The sequence below is a fragment of the Bombina bombina genome, chromosome 6 (assembly GCF_027579735.1).
Source record: "Bombina bombina isolate aBomBom1 chromosome 6, aBomBom1.pri, whole genome shotgun sequence".
In the NCBI taxonomy this organism is placed as follows: domain Eukaryota; kingdom Metazoa; phylum Chordata; class Amphibia; order Anura; family Bombinatoridae; genus Bombina; species Bombina bombina.
In genome coordinates this window covers 791,679,732-791,700,194 of record NC_069504.1, presented here as the reverse complement: position 1 = coordinate 791,700,194, position 20,463 = coordinate 791,679,732, and the positions used below count along the sequence as shown (strand labels likewise).

General features: G+C 36.8%; 1 protein-coding gene across 2 annotated transcripts in view; it reads left to right on the top strand.

Annotated features, from left to right (window-relative positions):
* The first annotated feature begins 207 nt into the window (after window positions 1-207).
* The window catches only part of PPP2R2A (protein phosphatase 2 regulatory subunit Balpha), a 138,228-nt gene continuing 117,972 nt past the window's right edge, over window positions 208-20,463 (top strand). The window contains exons 1-2 of one of the 2 annotated variants that reach the window (XM_053718105.1): window positions 208-361; window positions 18,255-18,329. In XM_053718105.1, coding sequence (XP_053574080.1) covers window positions 211-361; window positions 18,255-18,329 — 226 coding nt within the window. In that variant the 5' untranslated portion in view covers window positions 208-210. Of the gene's footprint in view, window positions 362-6,256; window positions 6,338-18,254; window positions 18,330-20,463 lie in introns of those variants that run through there. The other variant, XM_053718106.1, reaches the window with a different exon arrangement.

Below are 20,463 nucleotides of genomic sequence, written 5' to 3'. Positions count from 1 at the left end.
GTTCTTGTCAGCAAGGTGACTTAGGAAGCAAGACACCTGCCTCGTGTCATACAGCGACAGAACACATTCGGGGGCCACTAGTATCACACAACGACAGAACACATTTGAGGAACAACAACACACATTATTCAAAATTAAATGGAGAGAAGTATCAGTCACACGCTATAGCATGACGTCATTTACACCTCCCTCTTGGTAGGACCGCTCCCCATGTGCCCGCCCAGTGACGTCACCGTGCCCGCGGCCTCCATCTTGAAGCCGCGGCCTCTGAGTCCGGTCCCCCCGCCCCGGGCAGCGGCCTTCCCGGTATCCGTCTCCATCAGGAGCCCGGGAGTAGCAGCGGCCAGGGGCAGCATGGCGGGTGAGAGACAGACACAAGGGGAATATGGCGGGGAGAAATGTAAATGCAGTCATGGTTTTTGTATAGCACTCCATTACAACAGTGTGAGCTCTCTATACCGCTCTGTGTGGAGGTTCTATTGGTTTCTGTTTCATTATATTAGCTATTATATAGTTAGACATTTAATTCATTGTTATTATGAGTGTATATGTGCAAGCTCCCTGCCCTCAGTGTACCGTCCCTTTGTATCCTTACAGCTTCTCACATACCCTCGGTGATGTGGTCGTATGTGTATATACAATTTATATCCCATAGGTATTTATGCTTTATATATATATATATATATATATATATATATATATATATATATATATATACACACACCTAAAATATATCCATATACTGTATCTTTACTAACTAGCCCCTGGTATACAAATATAACATGGTCCAAAGCTTTAGACAGGTTTTATTCATCATGTATATGTGTGTGCATTTAGGTACAGGTATAAAGGATTAATTTGCAACTATTTCAGTAGTATGTTATAAATTAGCAATGGTTTTAAAATATGTTGGTTTCTTATATTGCTGCATAGATTTTCAGTGACATTATGATGCAAATGGTAACTGCACCATTCATTGAAGATGCAATCATTTATATATACAATGAATCCTCAGTTTGCTTTTCTAGTTGGGTGTCTAAGTGAATATTTTGTTATCTATCCAAAAAGTGTCTCTGCATTTGATCGTTGTCAAGTTTAAAAGTGGAGAAATAGTCCCCCAAATAAATGTACTTTGATGTGAAGAATAATGCATAAGTGGGCTTTCACAGTTATCTGTTTATATTCGATGTGTTCTGTTCAACTAAAGACCCTAACTTATGTTCCAACTAATACTTTTAACAACACTACTTCTGTATACAATTAACCTGTTCCTGGCATATTTTGGACCAGTGTGAGTTTTTGTATATGTGAGTTTGTGTTTCTGAAAAATCTGTGTGCATGTGTGCGCTTATACATATTGTGTAATAGAATTTCCAATATTTTTGTTTGCTGCTCCTGAAAAATTAAAATCTATTGGCCCTATATTGGAAAAGAGTGGACACTTCTTATTAATGCAAAATCAATGCTTTTCAGTGTAGTAATTCATTCTTGGAGTTGTGGATGTAAGTTCCTAGAGCAGGGGTTGCCAAACTTTCGGACCTCAGGGACCACTGAACTCACAATTTTGAATCCCGTGGACCACCCCAGAGGCAGAACTTTTTTTTCACTTTCTGCGATGAGATTTTTTTAGTGAAATTTTTTCTGCAGGTCATCTTTAAATTAAATTTTAAATTAGGCAGTTACACTAAAGCACTAGCTCAATTGCAACATGTTAGTTAAATGGAGAATAAAGCAATATTTAAAGTTTTCTAATATAGTGCAGTAGTTGAAAATTGCATTGCAAATTAGCTGCAGACATAGTCCAACATAGAAGTAGTAATAAAAAAGGTGCATTGCTCATACAAATGTCTTGCATTCAGAATAAAACAGCTTTGCAGACAGTGAACGGCTAGGGGACGGGCTTGAAACAATCTCTGAGAGCCAGTCAATCAATGCACTACTGCATATTTCACTGTTCACTTAAAACAGCACTTTGCAGCCAGAGAACAGCTCTGTTTGAAGGGAACAGCCTAATGTGAAGCAGCGCTAAAAAGTTAAATCACTAACAATTCCTGCATGTATCATGTTCTTTCTGCAGACAATACTGCATTTTCTGCGATGGCATCTCAGATCACAGTATGTTCTGCCTTGGGGCAGACCACTAACCTGTATTTTTTTAAAATTTTTATTAAAAGGTACAAACCTATTATGTGTGATATCTATATATCTATATATATATATCTATCTATCTCAATGTAGGAGACAACACTCTCTGGTCTTAATACAACAGAAGATTTATTCAGTAACGTTTCAGAGAATGCTCCCCTTCATCAAACCCTGGGTCTGATGAAGGCAAGCATTCTCCGAAACGTCACTGAATAAATCTTCTATTGTATTAAGACCAGAGAGTGCTGTCTCCTACTTTGCTATATCTTACTCCAATTCTAGCACCTTTGCAGTTAATGAACTGTTCGTGAGAGTGCACCTGTCTCTTTATTTATTTTTTATATATATATCTATATATCACACACACACATATATATGTATGTATGTTGTGTATAACCATAGCTAAGTTTACATTATGCATATAGTTACACATTTTTAAGAATAATTTTTTGGAATTAGCTAACTGACAGAACTGAGAGAATACTTCCAAATGACAGATGGAGGGTGAGTGCCAACTTTTGAGCTGGAAACAGAGAGGCAGAAAGTGGGGAAAAAAGGTTTGTTTTAAAGGGGACCACAAGACTTCAAAGTTACCTCCTCAGTTAGGAATTATTCAAAACTACTTATGATTATGGACAGACAGTCATTAATTAAGTTTATATCAGAAAGCTCTCAATATGGATGTGAGCTAACAATTTATGTTACTGGCAATTATATACTGGTGGTATATTGCTGATCTGCTGGATGGCAATTACTGGAATTCAGGTGGAATGGCTTTGTGCGCGGGAAAATTATTAGAATGAAAAATAATTAATATTTAATTTAAAAAAAAAAAAAGATGGAGGGGAGGAAGACAAACATTGATGTAAGTCCATTTGAAGGAATTAGGAAAACTACTACAAAGAGACAGGTAAAGGGAAGAAAATAAATGAAATATGAGAAAAAAAAAATCTTTTTTTATATACTTTAATTCCACTATTTCAAGCCAAGACTATATCAACCTCTGCTGGCTTTTGAATGGAAGCATCTTCCTCTGAGCAGTGCGCCGGACAGGATGAGTTAAAAATTTAATCTAGCTACACAAGTTGCACAGAACTACGCAACGTGCGTAGGGAGATTGTAATTTAACTCCTCCGTCGGTTTTTACTGATGTCCAGCCAGGCACTGTAGGGAGTTGCAGCGCGATGCGGGGTGACACCATCAGAGGAGATTAATTCCTGCTCGATGGTGTCAAGTACCACCAACATCTTCTCATGGACCACTGGTTGGCGACCGCTGGCCTAGAGTATGTGAGCTTTTGCATATGTGAATCTAGTTAACCAGCAATTTTTTGTATGTAATTATTTAAAATCTAGCCAGTTTCTTCATTTGTGCAAGTTGTGTTAAATGAGAAGTATTTAATGCCATAAACTATGCTGACCTCTCATTTCTTTGGAATTATGGGACCCATTTTATTCACATATCTTCCTTGTCAGAATAGAAAGGAACTGTGTTACTAAATTATTCTTATACATTGGAAGATCTCATTCAACCTCTGTTTTCTAATTAACAAGATCTAGAACATACATTATTTGAAGCAACTGTCCAATTTACTTCTGTTATCAATTTTGCTTCATTTTCTTGATATCCTTTATTGAATTAGCAGCTATGCTCTACTGGGAGTTAGCTGAACACATAGGTAAGCCAATAAAATGAGACATATATATATGAGCAGAAACCAATTAGCAGCTAGCTCCCACTCCCTAAGCCTACCCAGGTATGCTTTAACACAGGGCTCGACAAACCCAGGAGCCTGGGAGCCACTGGCTACTAGAATTCTACCCTTGGCTCCTAACTTTCTGTGTTGTTCTCCATTTATCTATATTCAAATAGCACTATCTGGCTCCTAAAAGTATGTCTAAATCTCCTTACTGGCTCCTAATTTTTAAACAAATTTGTCGAGCACTGCTTTAACAGATATCAAGAGAACTAAGCAAGTTAGATACTAGAAGTAAATTGGAAAATTGTATGCTCTATCTGAATAATGAAAGAAATAATTTAGGTTTCAGGTCTCTTTAATGAGACATTTTCTTACAACTAGAACTGATCTCTGAAATGTACTTTCCTCATAAACCCCCTTCATACACGGGGCAAGTAGTTAGTTCTGATGTAAACACTTGCTTGAAAAATTAAATTACGTGATAATCAATGCAATCATGTGATTTCAAGGCCAGGATTGGATCATGGGGGACTGCCTATGATGGTAGGCATGCCCCCCTTAGACCGATATCATCTTTTGCTTAAAGCAGGAGGCTTCAGGATGCTGGATAACATAGGATGTTCCATGCCGCCCTAAGGGCGTTAAAGCCCACCAACGTTAGGACTGCATGGAACTTCCTAAAGGCATTAAGGGGTTAAAGAGACATGAAATACCTTTTCCTTTCACTATTCAGAGCATGCCATTTTAAACAACTTTCTAATTTACTCCTATTCTTACATTTGCTTCATTCTCCTTGTATCCTTTGAAGAATCAACAATGCACTACTGGGAGCCCCCAAGGCAGAACATACAGTGATCTGAGATGTCGTCTCAGAAAATGCAGCATGTCTGCAGAAAGAACAGGACACATGCAGGAACTGTTGGCGCTTGAACTTTGTAGTGCTGCTCCACATTAGACAGTTCTCTTTAAACAGAGCTTTAGTTATAGTATAGTATAGTTTTCCTTAACACAGTGCATCCAGAGCAAAGTGCTGTTTGAAGGGAGCAGTCAAATATGCAGTAGCGCTGCAAAACAGCAGAACATTGTGTTTTGACTGGCTCTGAGATTTTTTTTTTCAAACCCTCCCCTAGCCTTTCCCCGCCTGCAAAGCTGGTTATTCTGAATGCAAGACGTTGGTATGATCACTGCATCTTTTTATTACTACATTTCTATGTTCGACCAAGAGAAAAGGAAACAGATTTATTCGAGAGATTTTTACATTTCTTTTTTTGTATGCAGCTAATTTGCAATGCAATTATATTATAAAGCATTAAAATTGCTTTATTTTTCGGTTAAGTGTAACTGTCTAATTTAACATGTTTTATTTTAAAATCACCTGCAGAAAATCTTTCACTAAAAAAATCTCATCGCAGAAAGTGAAGAAAAGTTCTGCCTCTGGGCTGGGAGCTAGCTGAACACTTACAAGTAAGCCAGTGTCAGGAGACATATGTGCATCCACCTATCAGCAACTAGCTCCATTTATTTGCTCTTTTCTGTTCCTCAAACATTGAGAATCTATATTATATATGTAAGGATTTCCCTACCTTCCATGGTAATTTGGTTTCCTCTATCTAGTGTCCAAAGAGAGTCCCTTAAAGGGACACTGAACCCAAATTTTTTCTTTCGTGATTCAGATAGAGCATGCAACTTTCTAATTTACTCCTATTATCAAATTTTCTTCGTTCTCTTGCTATCTTTATTTGAAAATGACAGCATCTAAGCTTTTTTTCTTGGTTCAGAACTCTGGACAGCATTTTTTTATTGGTGGATGAATTTATCAGCAAGGACAACCCAGGTTGTTCACCAAAAATGGGCTGGGATCTAAACTTACATTCTTGCATTTCAAATAAAGATACCAAGAGAATAAAGAAAATTTGATAATAGGAGTAAATTAGAAAGTTGCTTAAAATGTCATGCTCTATCTGAATCACAAAAGAAAAAAATTGGGTTCAGTGTCCCTTTAACTTTTCTTTTTGATTGTCAGACCCATCCCCCTTTCCACATCCCTTCCCTAACAGAAGTTTATCCCCTATCCTCTGTTTATCTCTTCTTTGTTAGGGATCAAACAGGAAGGAAAGTCGTCCTCTGTACAATTTAACACTTTAAGCGCCTTTTAAACTCTGTTCTTACATCAACATGTTAAATGTTCACTAGATCTTGAAAACCTGTTTAATAATGTTAGGAGTCAAATGGTTATTTCAGTAGACATGCAGTTACATTGATAAGTTCATGTCTTATGTAGTTTGAGGTTTTGCCCTGCTTTTACACTGTGTGCTATGAGCCACCTCCTGAATCTCCTGAGGGGTGAGCAGTTCTGAGATTGAGACATAGCTTCTTCCTGTATGAACGGAACTTGTAACTCTCTGTCTGAGGGCGGTGCAGAGTTTCTGTGAATTGCGACTTTGTTCCCAGAAGCAATGTTCTTTAAGTTCTCTCCACGAGCTGTCTTTCTGGGTATACTTTAAAGCGTGGAATATATATGATGGTGAAAATTGATGGTGATTGTAGCGTTTTCTTCCACTGCTGTGTCTCTTCCTGTCTGAAATAGTAACTTTTCTTGTATGAGAACATACACGTCGTGCGTTTTTTTGCATTTCATTTTTCTTAACTACAAAAAATCATGCTGTTCTGTAGCAGTGATTTTATACACAAGCAACAAAGTTATTCTTTTGTGACTTTACTAACCAGGGCTTAATCCCAGAGGAATGCATTCTGTATGTGTTTAGTAAAGCTATAAAGACTGTATTTTAGACAAGGTTGGTGGGGGTATGTTTTGTGTTAAGCTTGTTTGTAAGTGTGCACACAGAATTTGTGCATTTCAAAAAAAAATATATATATAATTTAATACCTTGATGTTTTGATCCAAGGATATCCACAATTGCCTGCATATATAAAATGCTGTAGAGGTATGCGATGCACTGGTCTTGTAAACGTGAGTTATTTGGTGTTATTTGACATGTTATGCAAATGAAAGCTGCAATTAATATTGATCCTTTTTATGCAAAATTACTTTTAAAACACCAAGTCACTTTAATGTACCTTTTAACCTATTTTGCAATATATGTGCATTAAAAAAAGCTAGCTAATGCAGTTATTTTTTATGATGATTATTATTCAAGATCAAAGCTTTTTACTCCTTCCTGGTGCATCTCTGAAGGGTACAGAGGCAATGATTTGTATATGTGTGTTTTTTTTTAACCTGAGCTTGACAGGCAATACAGTATGCAGTACATACACCTATAACCAGCTGACAGAGCACCAAGATCAGCACCAGGCATATGCTTAAAGGGACATAAAACCCATAAAATGTCTTCCATGATTCAGCTAGAGCATGTGATTTGAAACAACTTTCCAGTTTACTTCTATTTAATTTGTTTTGTTATTTTTATTTCTTTAATTGAAAGGGATACCTAGGTAGACTCAGGAGCTGCTGAATGGTGGCTGCACATGTCTCATGTTATTGGCGCTTCCAATGCTCCCAGTAATGCTTTGCTGCTTCTTCAACAAAGGATACCAAGAGAATGATGGAAATTAAATATTAGTAAATTGGACAGTATTCTCTATCTGAATCATGAAAGAAAATGTTTCATGTCCCTTTTTAAGATTCCTATCCTTATTTTGTTTATTTTCTATGTAAAAAGCAATGGCTTTAATGTACTTTACAGCTTAGCTGCAATAATCTCTTTCCATAAGGACTTTCTCGCAGTGTCCACTCTGACTTGTCTGAGTGTTTTTATTGACCTGCGTTACTGGCTGCAAGTGCATCTTGCAAGCCACTGTGCTTAGCATTGATTTGGTTAATGTTTATCTCTGCATCCCTCTAAGACTAGGCCCTGTTGCATGGGCATCCTTGTGCTAACTGCTGCTCTTGGTTGCATGTATATCTTTGTTACTGCACATTTTGTTTATATTTCATATTATCAAAGTCAAGAACTGGAACTTTTTTAGGTTTTTTTGACACAATTATTTTTAGCTGCTTTGCATCATGTTGGTCCTTTACCTCAATGTTTCTCAAGTACCCCCGACAGGCCAGTTTTTCATTATAGCTGAATTAAAACACAGGGGAAATAATTAGCTGCTGGGTTAGAGCAGGTTAGTAACCATGGTTACTGACCAGCTTTTTTTTTTTTTTTTTTCCTCTTCAACCTGTGCTCTGGTTCAGCTATAATGAAAACCTGGCCTGTTGGGGGTACTTGAGGAATGCAGTTGAGAAATACTGGGGTAGAGGACCAAAAAGCCGCAAAAATAATCATGTGTCAAACATCCTAAAAAGTTCCAAAACCTGGCCTGTTGGGGTACTTGTGGACCGCAGTTGAGAAACACTGCTCTACCTTTTTTCCCTTTTACTTTTGTGAATCTTTTTCATTGATTGCATGTTTGTTTTTCTTGATATATCTAAGCTTAGCTTGTGTGGTTTTCTTTTTTAAATTTATTTCTTATTTTGAGGAATTTTAGGGGCATGTTCTCTTCTCAACCATATTTCTCTCTGCACAAGTCCAATCTCCATACATCAAAAGACAGTAAAGTCAAACCCTTTCATGACAGGATCATTTTTGACTACATCGGAACAGACAAATTGAAATCCTGTGATCGCAAGATTTAAATTTATGGGATCGGGTCAGGCAGGCAGGCGTCCCTATGACGCTAGGCACACCCTGCAGACCGCGATCGCATCCAGGAAGCGTTGTTGGCTTCAGGACAGCCAAATGGCTATAATGTTCTATTCCTTCCTAACAACGCTAAAGTCCAGCGCCATTTGGACGGAATAGAATACCATAACGGCATTAAAAGGTTAAACAACTTTCCACTTCTATTATTTATTTATTTGCCTCATTCTCTTGGTAACCTTGGTTCAAAAGCATATTTAGCTAGGTTCAGGAGTAGTCATGTACTAGTGGGTGCTAGCTGCTGATTGGTGTATGCACATATAGGCCTCTTGTCATTGGCTTACCCAATGGTTTCAGACAGTTACCAGTACAGGTACAAATCCCAAAATCTGGAGTTCCAAAATCCAAATTTATTTTGAAATCCAAACTTTAATATTAAATAAAAATGACTATTTTTAAAACGCATATTACCTTTCTGATTACAGTTTTGTACTATCTTTCTGAGAGTACTATGTATATAAAAGTATTAAAGGGACACCAGTATTAAAGTCTACACCAGAATTTTTATTGTTTTAAAAGATAGATAATCCCTTTATTACCCATTCCCCAGTTTTGCATAACCAACACAGTTATATTAATATACTTTTAACCTCTGTGATTATTTTGTATCTAAGCCTCTGCAAACTGCCTCTTTGTTTCAGTTCTTTTGTCAGACTTGCAGTTTAACCAATCGGTGCCTGCTCCTAGATAACTTCACGTGCATGAGCACAGTTATCTATATGAAAAACATGAATACCCTCTAGTGATGAAAAAACTGTTAAAATGCATTCTGAAAAGAGGTGGCCTTCAAGATCTAAGAAATTAGCATATGAACCTCCTAGGTTGAGCTTTCAACTAAGAATATCAAGAGAACAAAGCAAATTTGGTGATAAAAGGAAATTGGAAAATTGTTTAAAATTACATGCCCTATCTGAATCATAAAAGTTTATTTTGGACTAAACTGTACCTTTTTAATTTATATAAAAAAAACTACCTTTTTAGCTTACATATATAAAGTGTATTATGACACATAAATATTGCCTAAATGACATAATATATTGTTGTTTACTCTTTGTTCCATCCCCTCTTCAAAGTTTCTTATTTTAAAGATGCAAATATTCCAAAATCCAAACTATTCCGAAATCCGAACAAAGGATACCAAGAGAATTGAGTAAATGTTATAATAAAATGAAATTGAAAAGTTGTTTAAAATTGTATGCCCTGTTTGAATCGGGAAATACATTTTTGGGGTTTCATATACCTTTCATTCTTATCTCTGTGAACTGGTTTATATTTGAAGATATACCATTTTGTCCAGGTGCTGCTTGGATGACTTGATTTCTAGTCTAGACCACTCATGTTCCAACCTTTCCTCAGACTTCCCTAACAGGGCAGATTTTGAGGATATCTGACCTGAAGCACAGGTGAAATAATCAGCTGATTAGTAGACAGTTATTTTACCTGCTCTCATCCAAGATAATCCTGAAAATCTGGCCTGTTGGGGAAGACTGAAGACAGGTTTGAAAATCAGTTCTCTAGCCCATTTGTGTGTTTGGTTGTTTTTTTGTCTATCTGTGGTCGGTCTAGTCACCTCTCATAAAATGATTAAGAAAAACATTTATATTGCGTGTGTTGCTATTGAGTGCTTATTTCAATTTTGCTAATGGAAATTTAGTCAGTGATGAACTTTTGAAAATATTGTGTACAACAATTTTTTTTTCTACTCTTTAAATTGTTTGACTTTAAATAACAAAGCACGCCTATTATTAAAACTACATGTCGTGTCAAGAATTTCAGGAAACAGGATATTTCAGATAGTCTCCAGTTGAAGGGCCATTGTACACTAGATTTTTCTTTACATACATGTAAATAATCCATTTATATAGCCCATCTGGGAGTGTGTGTGTGTAACAATGTATAGTTTTGTGTATATCTATCTCTCTATTCTCTCTATCTCTCTATTCTCTTCTCTCTATTCTCGACAAACCTGGGAGCCACTGGCTCCTAGAATTTTTTACCCCGGCTTTTTGGGTTATTCTCCATATATCTATATACAAATCCAACTGTCTGGCTCCTAAATATTCTTATTGGCTCCTAATTTTTTTACATATTCGTCAAGCACTATATATATATATATATATATATATATATATATATATATATATATATATATATATATATATATATATATATATATATATATATATATATATATTAATAACATTGTGATGATTTTCAGTTTCCTAACCAAGCCCCACAGTGTCAGATGTATACATGCATTTACAGACTCCTGCTGCTCCTGTTTCTCTTCATATGCAGGGAGGGAGGGGGAGTGTGCTCCTTTTTGTGTTTTTAGCCCTTTTTCACTGTGTGTCCTAGCCTAACCTCATCAACAGTGCTAAACTAAGTACGATTTTTAAAAGGTTTTATACTGAATTTTTAGATCAATATCTGTACATATTCATCTTTATAGTAGTGTATATTATATGTAGTTAAATGAAACTTGGTGTACAATGTCCCTTTAAGCTGGAAAATATGAATGTAGTAATAAAGTATGTTGAAACTATAACATGAAAACACATGCATGGTGTGTAATTACTCATGTATACTGCATTGCAAGATTTGACATGCAAACATATTGAGTTGGATATTGTCAATATTTTCATTATGTGGTTTTATTTGTGCAAGTCTGTAAATGCTTTATTGTAAGGTTAGACACATTTTCACAAAATCTAGGAGCCAGCCACACACTTTTAATGGCCAGAGAATCAATTGATATATATGAATTAAAAGGGATATGTATGTATATGTCAGGGCTTGACAAACACAGGAGCCAGTGGCTCCTAGAATTTTGCCTCTGGCTCTTAACTTTTTAGCCTATTCTCCATATACCTATATACAAATAGTATTGTCTGTTTTAGGAGCCTGATATTGAATGTCAGCACTGACTCTTCGGAAATTTTCATGTCCGGCTTTATTAAAAGCACAACTGCCTCTATTGCTTTTTACTATCCCCAAAAACGGTGTTCCTGTCAATTATGGTTATTTAGGCTAACGATTAGTTGGCTTCTGGCATTTTCAGACATTGCAAACGACAAAGTTACGGATGTATACTGTTTTTTATAGGTAGTCATTTATTGTAGGTGTTTAAATGTTTCTTTAAAAATTTCTGTGACAAAATTGTGCCAAATTCATACGATTTTAATAATTTTAAATTGACTTCATACAAAAAAAGGTTTGTCAAATCCTGGGAGGAAACAGTTATATTTCTGGCTCCAAACTTTTGTATTGTTCTACCTGTTTCTATAAAAAAAAAATACACCCCCCCCCCCCGGCTCCTTAAAGTAAAGCAAAATATTTATCAGCCCCTGCATTAAGAAATGTATATTTTACCATGTTCCTAAATATTTTGGGATCAGCCTACATGCCAAATTATAACAGCTGTAATCCTATATATGTGTGTATGTATTGGGTACTTGTAAAGCGCAGCTAATCACCAATAAGGGTCTCAAGGCACTGCTCATTTTATCGAACTTGGAAGGATGAAAGGCTGAGTGGACCTTGCCGGGAATCGAACCTGCAACCCTTGGGTTGCTACAGAGCTCAGCCACAGTGCATTAGCATGCTTGGCTATCTGTCTAGTATATCAGACCTCAGATCAGATTCTTATTCAAAACAACCCATTTAATGGTGGCTGTATGCCCAGTTAGGCTTCTGATGCATGCCCTTATTCATCTCCTTTATTGTAGTTCTATGCCTGCTTCAGACCCTTTACATATCTTACCTGAAGCTAAAAGGAAACAAGAGGGGCTCCTCATGTGTATATCAATATGTCACAAAATGAAAACAGGAATAGGAGCCAAGTGGGTACTCACATTAGGCCGTAGTACACATATGTACTAGTGGATGCAGGCTGGTAACTCAAGGTGTACCAGCTAACCTTAGAAAACCAAATCGCACGGCTGCTCTCCTCCTCAGATAAATCCAGAGCTGAATAAGAGATGGGCGACCAGAGGGGCGCCTCGTGTGTATCAATATGTTAAACACAGGTAAAAAAAATATAAAAGAGACAAATCGGTACTCACATTAGGCCTTAGTACACTTATGTACTAGTCGGTGCAGGCTAGTAACTTCGGGTGTACCAGCTAACCCTCACCAGAAGTAGATAGACCCAGGCAGGAGGAACCTGCTCTTCCAATTGGTGCTGTGGGAATTCAGTTGCAGCAGATAAACTGCTATGAATGAAGGTGGACTAGTGCTTGTTTTGTAAAAATCAATTAAAAACAAGAACAAGCAAAGGTTTAGGATGCAACACGTTTCTCAGCCCCAACATGGGCTGTTTCATCAGCCATGTTGGGGCTGAGAAACGCGTTGCATCCTAAACCTTTGCTTGTTCTTGTTTTTAATTTGTTCTAATACTTGTTTTTAATTAATTTTTACAAAACAAGCACTGGTCCACCTTCATTCATAGCAGTTTATCTGCTGCAACTGACTTCCCACAGCACCAATTGGAAGAGCAGGTTCCTCCTTCCTGGGCCTATCTACTTCTGGAGAGGGTTAGCTGGTACAGCCGAAGTTACTAGCCTGCACCTACTAGTACATAAGTGAACTAAGGCCTAATGTGAGTACCCATTTGGCTCTTTGATATTTTTTACCTGTGTTTAACATATTGATACACACATGAGGCGCCCCTCTGGTCTCCCATCTCTTACCTGAAGCTGCCTGCCAGCTACATAGACCCATGTTCTGTAAAGGGTGGATAAAGTGCGGTTCTTACTACCAGGCAAGAAGGAGCTGCAATGGCGGTGTTTGCCAAAAATGGTGAAGTGTGGTTTTAGCCCTTGTCTAAGGTCCACAGGCAGTATGTTGCACAAAGCTGCTTTAAAAATAATGGGGGGGGGGGGGGGTGTGCTTGTATTTGTGTACCCACTTCTGTATGAACACGTGTGTGTGAGCATAACCATCTCCGTGATGTGCCATTGCAAGCTGTATGCATGGAAAGGAATAGGAAGAACTAGGGAGCATTGAGGTGTTATGGAACTACATAAAAAATAGACATGTCTATCTTATTAGATATGGGAATTTTTGAAGGGTTGCAAACACAGTGCTTTGTTCATGCAGTGTTCTGTTAGCTTCAATGTTTAAAGGGCCATTATAGTGTGGGGGGGGGGGGGGAATGACATGCTTAAATTTGTTAGATCAAGTAGTTTTAATACTTGAACGGAAACGAGAACAGAGGCGCCACATTGCCTAATATCGCCAAACAGTGTAGAGATATAATAGTATTGTCAAGTGTGCACTCACATTTGATGTGGCAATAAGGAGTGAAGGTGCAAATGAGCAGGCTGGCTTCTCAAGGTTTTCCAGCAGACTTAACTCCTGCAGTCAGCCAACACGGTTGGAAGATGTCTTTTAAGTAGACTTGCTCCACAGAGGGGGGAGAATGCAACAGGTGATGCCAAATAAATATAGCAAGTAGTAAGATTAAACTTACATTTATTAAAATAATGGTTAAAAACAAACAACGCGTTTCTCAGCTATGTGAGCTGTTTCATCGGGCTTGTCTTTGTATTTTGTATTTTCTATTCTGTTTTGAATAGTATATAACACGTTATATATTCCTAGGGCGCTCCCTATTATCACTTTGTGTATAGTTTTAATTCTAGACAGTAGACACCCTGCAATGCTATGTGCTTAAAGTGATGTTAAACACTCCCCTTTTATACAAATAGATCCCAAATGTTTTTGGTATTTTAGATGGAGTTAATTTTAATCCACCAGTTTTAATGAAGATGCGCTATAACTTTTTATTGTAGATATGAAATTCAAATACCCAGAACTCTGCCAGTTTTAAAAGTCAATTTTTCTGTGATCTAACGTTTGAATTGTTGTTCTGTGATCTAACGTTTGAATTGTTGTCCAATCAGTGCTCTCCCCATATGGCACTTTTGTTGTAGCTACAGCTCTGATTGCAGAACGATTCAAACTGTTACCTCAAAGAAAAAAATAACTTTTGAAGCAACTAGGCGAAGCGTGGGGTATTTGAATTTCATATCTACATTAAAACGTAAGTTATAGAGCATCTTCATTACAACTGATTAATTAAACTCCATCTAAAATATCAGTAACATTTCAGATCTGGGGCTCGATCCAATAAAAATCGTCGCCCGCAAAAGCTGGCGACGCCAATATTTGCGCTGGTTTGGTATCGCATATACGGCGTAACCTAGAAGTTACGCGCGTATATTTCTGCCGTCGCCCGTAGTTTAAGGTAGAAAAATCAGCCAATCAGATTCAAGTTCAATCCGATTGGCTGAACCAATCAGCCAATCAGATTGAGCTCGCATTCGATTGGCTGATAGAATCCTATCAACCAATTGGAATTCGACGGACGCCATCTTGGATGACGTCATTTAAAGGTACCTCATTCGTCGTTCAGCCGTCGGCCGGGATGGATGCTCCGCATCGGAGGAGCGAAGAATGAAGATGCCGCTTGATGGAAGATGCTGCCGGATGGAAGAAGACTTTGCTGCCGCTTGGATAAAGACCTCGCCTGGATGAAGATTTCTTCTTTGTCGCTTGGATAAAGACATCACCCGGTTCGGATGAGGAGTTCGGCCCGGCGTGGTGAAGATAAGGTAGGGAGATCTTCAGGGGGGTAGTGTTAGGTTTATTTAAGGGGGGTTTGGGTTAGATTGGCGGTATGTCGGTTGTAATGTTGGGGGGTGGTATTTTTTTTTTTTTTTTTCAGGCAAAAGAGCAGTTTTCTTTGGGACATGCCCCGCAAAAAGCCCTTTTAAGGGCTGGTAAGGTAAAAGAGCTTTGAACTTTTTAAATTTAGAATAGGGTAGGGAATTTTTTTTTTATTTTGGGGGGCTTTATTATTTTATTAGGGGGCTTAGAATAGGTGTAATTAGCTTTAAAATCTTGTAATCTTTTTTTTATTTTTTGTTATTTAGTGTTTTTTTTTTGTAGTTTAGTTTAATTGTATTTTAGTTTAGATATTTGTAGTTTATTTAATTTATTGATAGTGTAGGTGTATTTGTAACTTGTTAGGATTTATTTTACATGTAATTGGGTAATTATTTTAACTAGGTAGATATTAAATAGTTAATAACTATTTAATAGCTATTATACCTAGTTAAAATAATTAACAATTTACCTGTAAAATAAATATAAACCCTAAAATAGCTACAATGTAATTATTAATTACATTGCAGCTATCTTAGGGTTTATTTTATAGGTAAGTATTTAGATTTAAATAGGAATATTTTAATTAATAATAATATTAGATTTATTTTAATAAGAGCTTAGTTAGGGATGTTAGAGTTAGATAGGGTTATTATACTTGAAGGGCCACTAAACCCAAAATCTCTTTCATGATTCAGATAGAGAATAGAAATTTAAACAACATTACCCATTATTTATTTTGCTTCATATTTTAAATATCCTTAGTTGAAGAAAAAGCAATGCACATGGTGAGCTAATCACATGAGGCTTCTATGTGCAGCAACCAATCAGCAGCTAGTGAGCATATCTAGGTATGCTTTTCATCAAATAATATAAAGAGAATAAAACAAATTAGATAATATAAGTAAATTTGAAAGATGTTTAAAATTGCATTCTCTTTCTAAATCAGAAAAGAAAAAAATGAGGGTGGCATGTCCCTTTAATATATATATATATATATATATATATATATATATATATATATAATATTAACTATATTAACCATAATATAATTAGGGTTAATATAGCTGGCGGCGGTGTAGGGGGATTAGATTAGGGGTTAATACTTTTTATTATAGGTGGCAGCGGTGTAGGGGGATTTAGATTGTAGGCAAAAGAGCTGATTACTTTGTGACAAAGCCCCGCCAAAAGCTCTTTTAAGGGCTGGCAAAAGAGCAGTTTACTTTGGGGTAATGCCACGCAAAAAGCCCTTTTCAGGGCTATTTGTAGGGTTAGACTTAGGTTTAGTGGTAGGGATAGTTTAGTATTTTAGGGGTTAAATAATTTAATATAGCTGGCGGCGGGGTAGGGGGGTTAATAATTTTAAAATAGATGGCGGCGGGGTAGGGGCTCACTTTAGGGGGTAGTAAGGTAGATGGCGGCGGGGTAGGGGCTCACTTTAGGGGGTTATAGATTTAATATAGCTGGCGGCGGTTTAGGGTTTAATAACTTTATTAGGTAGCGGCGGGGTCCGGGAGCGGCGGTTTAGGGGTTAATACATATTTTATTGTTAGGATAGTGAGGGGGGATAGCGGATAGAGGGTTAGACGTGTCGGGCTATGTTAGGGAGGCGTGTAAGACAGTGCGGGTGATTTCATACTTTAGTCAGGTTTTGTAGGCGCCGGCAGTTTCTAACGTGCCGTAAGTCACTGGCGACGCCAGAAATTTGTACTTGCGCAGTTTTCTGGACATCGCTGGTTTATCCGACTAACGGCACGTTAGCAACTGACGGCGCCGTATATTGGATATCTCGAGATGCGAGCTGAAACTGCGGGCGACGCGGGTTCCCTTGCTTGCGCCGCAAAACTACGCCGTATATCGGATCGCGCCCCTGATTTTAAAAAGGGAAGAGTTTACCATTATTTTAACCCCTCTGCAGGGGTTAAACACACTTAAAGGAACATTATACACAAGATTTTTCTTTGCATAAATGGTTTGTTTAGATGATCCATTTATATAGCCCATACAGGTATTTTTTATTTATTTATTTTTTTTTTTTTTTTTTTTTTGCTTTGCTTATTTTTAAATAACATTGCGCTGATTTTCAGACTCCTAACCTAGCCCCAAAGTTTTAGGAGAATACCGATGTATACCTACTCCAGCTTGCTCCTGTTTGTGTAAAGAGTCTTTTCATATGCAGGGGGGAGGGGGGAGTGCCTGATATTTCCCACTTGCAGTGGGTTTTTCAGTAACCTTTTTAATGGAGCTAAATTGGGAGCTTCTAAGTAAGTTTTAAAATGGGTTTTATACTGGATTTTTATATCAGTATCTGTGGATATTACTCTGTATAGTAGTGTCTATTACATGCAGTTATATGAAAATTGGTCTATACTGTCCTTTTAAGTACCGCTCTGGAAATATAAAGCACTGCTGGTCTCTAGCGGTCATAGCCACTGACACAAATGGCAGCAATAGGTGCGTGATTCAGCTGGGCCTCTACCACTGCTGATTGGATGACTTGCAATTTCTGCTCAGGGCCAACATTGTTCATTAACATTGGTGATAATGTGGAATAATATAACAACTTCCGTTTAGTTAAAAGGGTTTTTTGATGCAACAATTGCATGTTTTATTTGTTAGGTCATATAACTTTTGCGTTATTGATTTCTAGCTAATAATGTGTTTAACCTCTGCAAAGAATAAAACATGGCATGTGAGCCAATTAGGAGTGGCCAATGCAGCCACCAGACAATTGCGTTTTCCTGCTTGGGTACAGCAGTGCTTGTGGTTGGATCAGTGATGCAAAAAGTGCATGAGCATACAAATTTTGCATCAGAATGTCCCTTTTAAGTGACCCCCTTTTGTCTTTTCTACATTAACTAATTGGAATATGATTGCTACTGTTAAATGGGTTACCTTTTTTTAATCGGATTGTTATACTCAATTGGAGATTTTATTGTAAATCGGGTAGAATCTGTATAGGTTGAACTCAAACTTTTGTGTCTTCTTTCAACCTTATCTTCTATGTTAACTGTAACAAATGTTCTCTCTAACAGGAGCTGGTGGAGGAAATGATATTCAGTGGTGTTTTTCTCAGGTGAAGGGAGCAGTGGAAGACGATGTTTCAGAAGGTAAGTCCCACATACTACAAAACAGTTTCTAAATATAAAAATAAATGCCAACAAATTAAAATTCCGTTTATGTCAGGATTTCAGGCTTAAGCTACTATAGTGCATGAACATTTTTATACAAATCATAGGTCCTATTTTGATTACATCTTCAATACAGATGTTCTAAATTTAACTAAGTAATCCATAACTATAAGTAATCCAAATTTCTAGTTGTTTGACTTCTACTTTAAGTTGTGTAAGTCTCGACATATTGGTTTCAGATTCAGCTACAGTGAAAATATATGAATTTCATGCTACTTGCTTAAGGGACCATTAAAGACACAGTAAACACTAAAATTGTTATTATTTAAAAAGATAGATAACATCTTTACTACCCATTCCCCAGCTTTGCACAACCAACTTTGATATATTAATATACTTTATAACCTTTAAACCTCTAAATTTCTGCTTGTTTCTAAGCCACTACAGACAGCCTCTTATCACATGCTTTTTTTTTTTATTCATTTTTCACAACAGGAGACTGCTAGTTCATGTGGGTCATATAGATAACATTATGCTCACGCCTGTGGGTTGTGGCTGACACTGCACTAATTGGCTAAAATGCAAGCCAATAGATGATGATGATAAATAACCATGTGATCAGGAGGCTGTCAAAATAATCTTAGATACAAGGTAATCACAGAGGTTTAAAGTGTACTAATGTAATTGTTAGTTATGCAAAACTTGACTGTCCCTTTTTTAAATACAGTAGAATTGCATCATCAACAAGTACATGATAAAAAGTCAGTGCAATAACTTACTCTGAATTTTAAATGACCATTATTTTTTTTGTTTTGTTTTTTTTTTATGTCAAAATTTACATCAGTTTGCCTGTTCCCTGTATCATGTGACGTCCATCAGCCAATCACGCATATATACAATGTGAACATGCTCAGTAGTAGTGGCTGGTGCTTCAAAGTGTGTGTATATAAAATGAATGCGCCATTTGATAATGGAAGTAAATTCTAAAGTCTCTTAAAATTGCATGCTGTATCTGAATCAAGAAAGGTGTGTGTTTTTTTTTTTTTTTTTTTTTTTTTTTTTTTTTTTAATTTTGACTGACATGTATTTAAAAGGACAGTCAAGTCCAAAAAAAACCCTCATGTTTTAAATAGGGCATGTAGTTTTTAACAACTTTCCAATTTACTTTTATCACCAATTTTGCTTTGTCCTTTTGGTATTCTTAGTTGAAAGCTAAACCTAGGAAGGCTTGTATGATTTCTAAACCCTTAGAAATTTTTTTTTTTCTTAATATTCGCTATTTTGGCTTAATATAGGCTTAAGTTTTAGCCGAGTGGTGTGCACATTAAAAAGGTCCATGGGTGCTAAATATTTTCTTATTTGTATCTGTGTCATTCAAATATTTTGAAATTTGTTTTTATTTACTGCCGTAAGCGCCTTTGTATCGGTATTGTTGATATTGGATTTGTTTGATTTGGAAAGTAAAAATTCTATATATCCTTTGGAAACACTATGTTCCTATCCCTAATTAACCAATGTTTTCTCATTATGCTTACAAAGGCGACTCTCCACACATAGTACTGCAGGAGTCAGACACTAGTCATTAATACGAAATACACCACTGATACCGCTATATTGGTTTCACGTTAAACATTTCATTTTGTTTTTAGTGTTTTTTTTTTTTTTTGTTTTTTTTTTGTTACTTAAAAGTCCATGTTTCTCTACCCCAGTAAACCAGAGACAGTTGATCTTATCAGTTAATGAGGATTTGTAAGAAATACTGCATAATTGGTTTTACAGCTAATATGTAATGCTTTTCAGCCAATTTTTTTTTTTTTTTTTTTTTGTACATTTGTAAATGCTGCTTTTTTAATATGTGAGGAGTGACCAACAGTTGGACCTCTGTACTAGTTTTTGTGAACCCGGGGAAAAACCAGAAGAGCGCATTTGCTTCATAGTTTCCTCGGCAAAAAGCAGAACTAAAAATATTTGTTCTTTTGGTGGATGGGATAAAAAAGTGGCACAACTCATATGGGCCCTCTGGAGGGGTGAACATAGGGCTATGTCATAACCTTACCTAAATCCGGTCCTGTGCAACTCAACATTTTTATCTGTTTAATAGCCCTAAAATGAT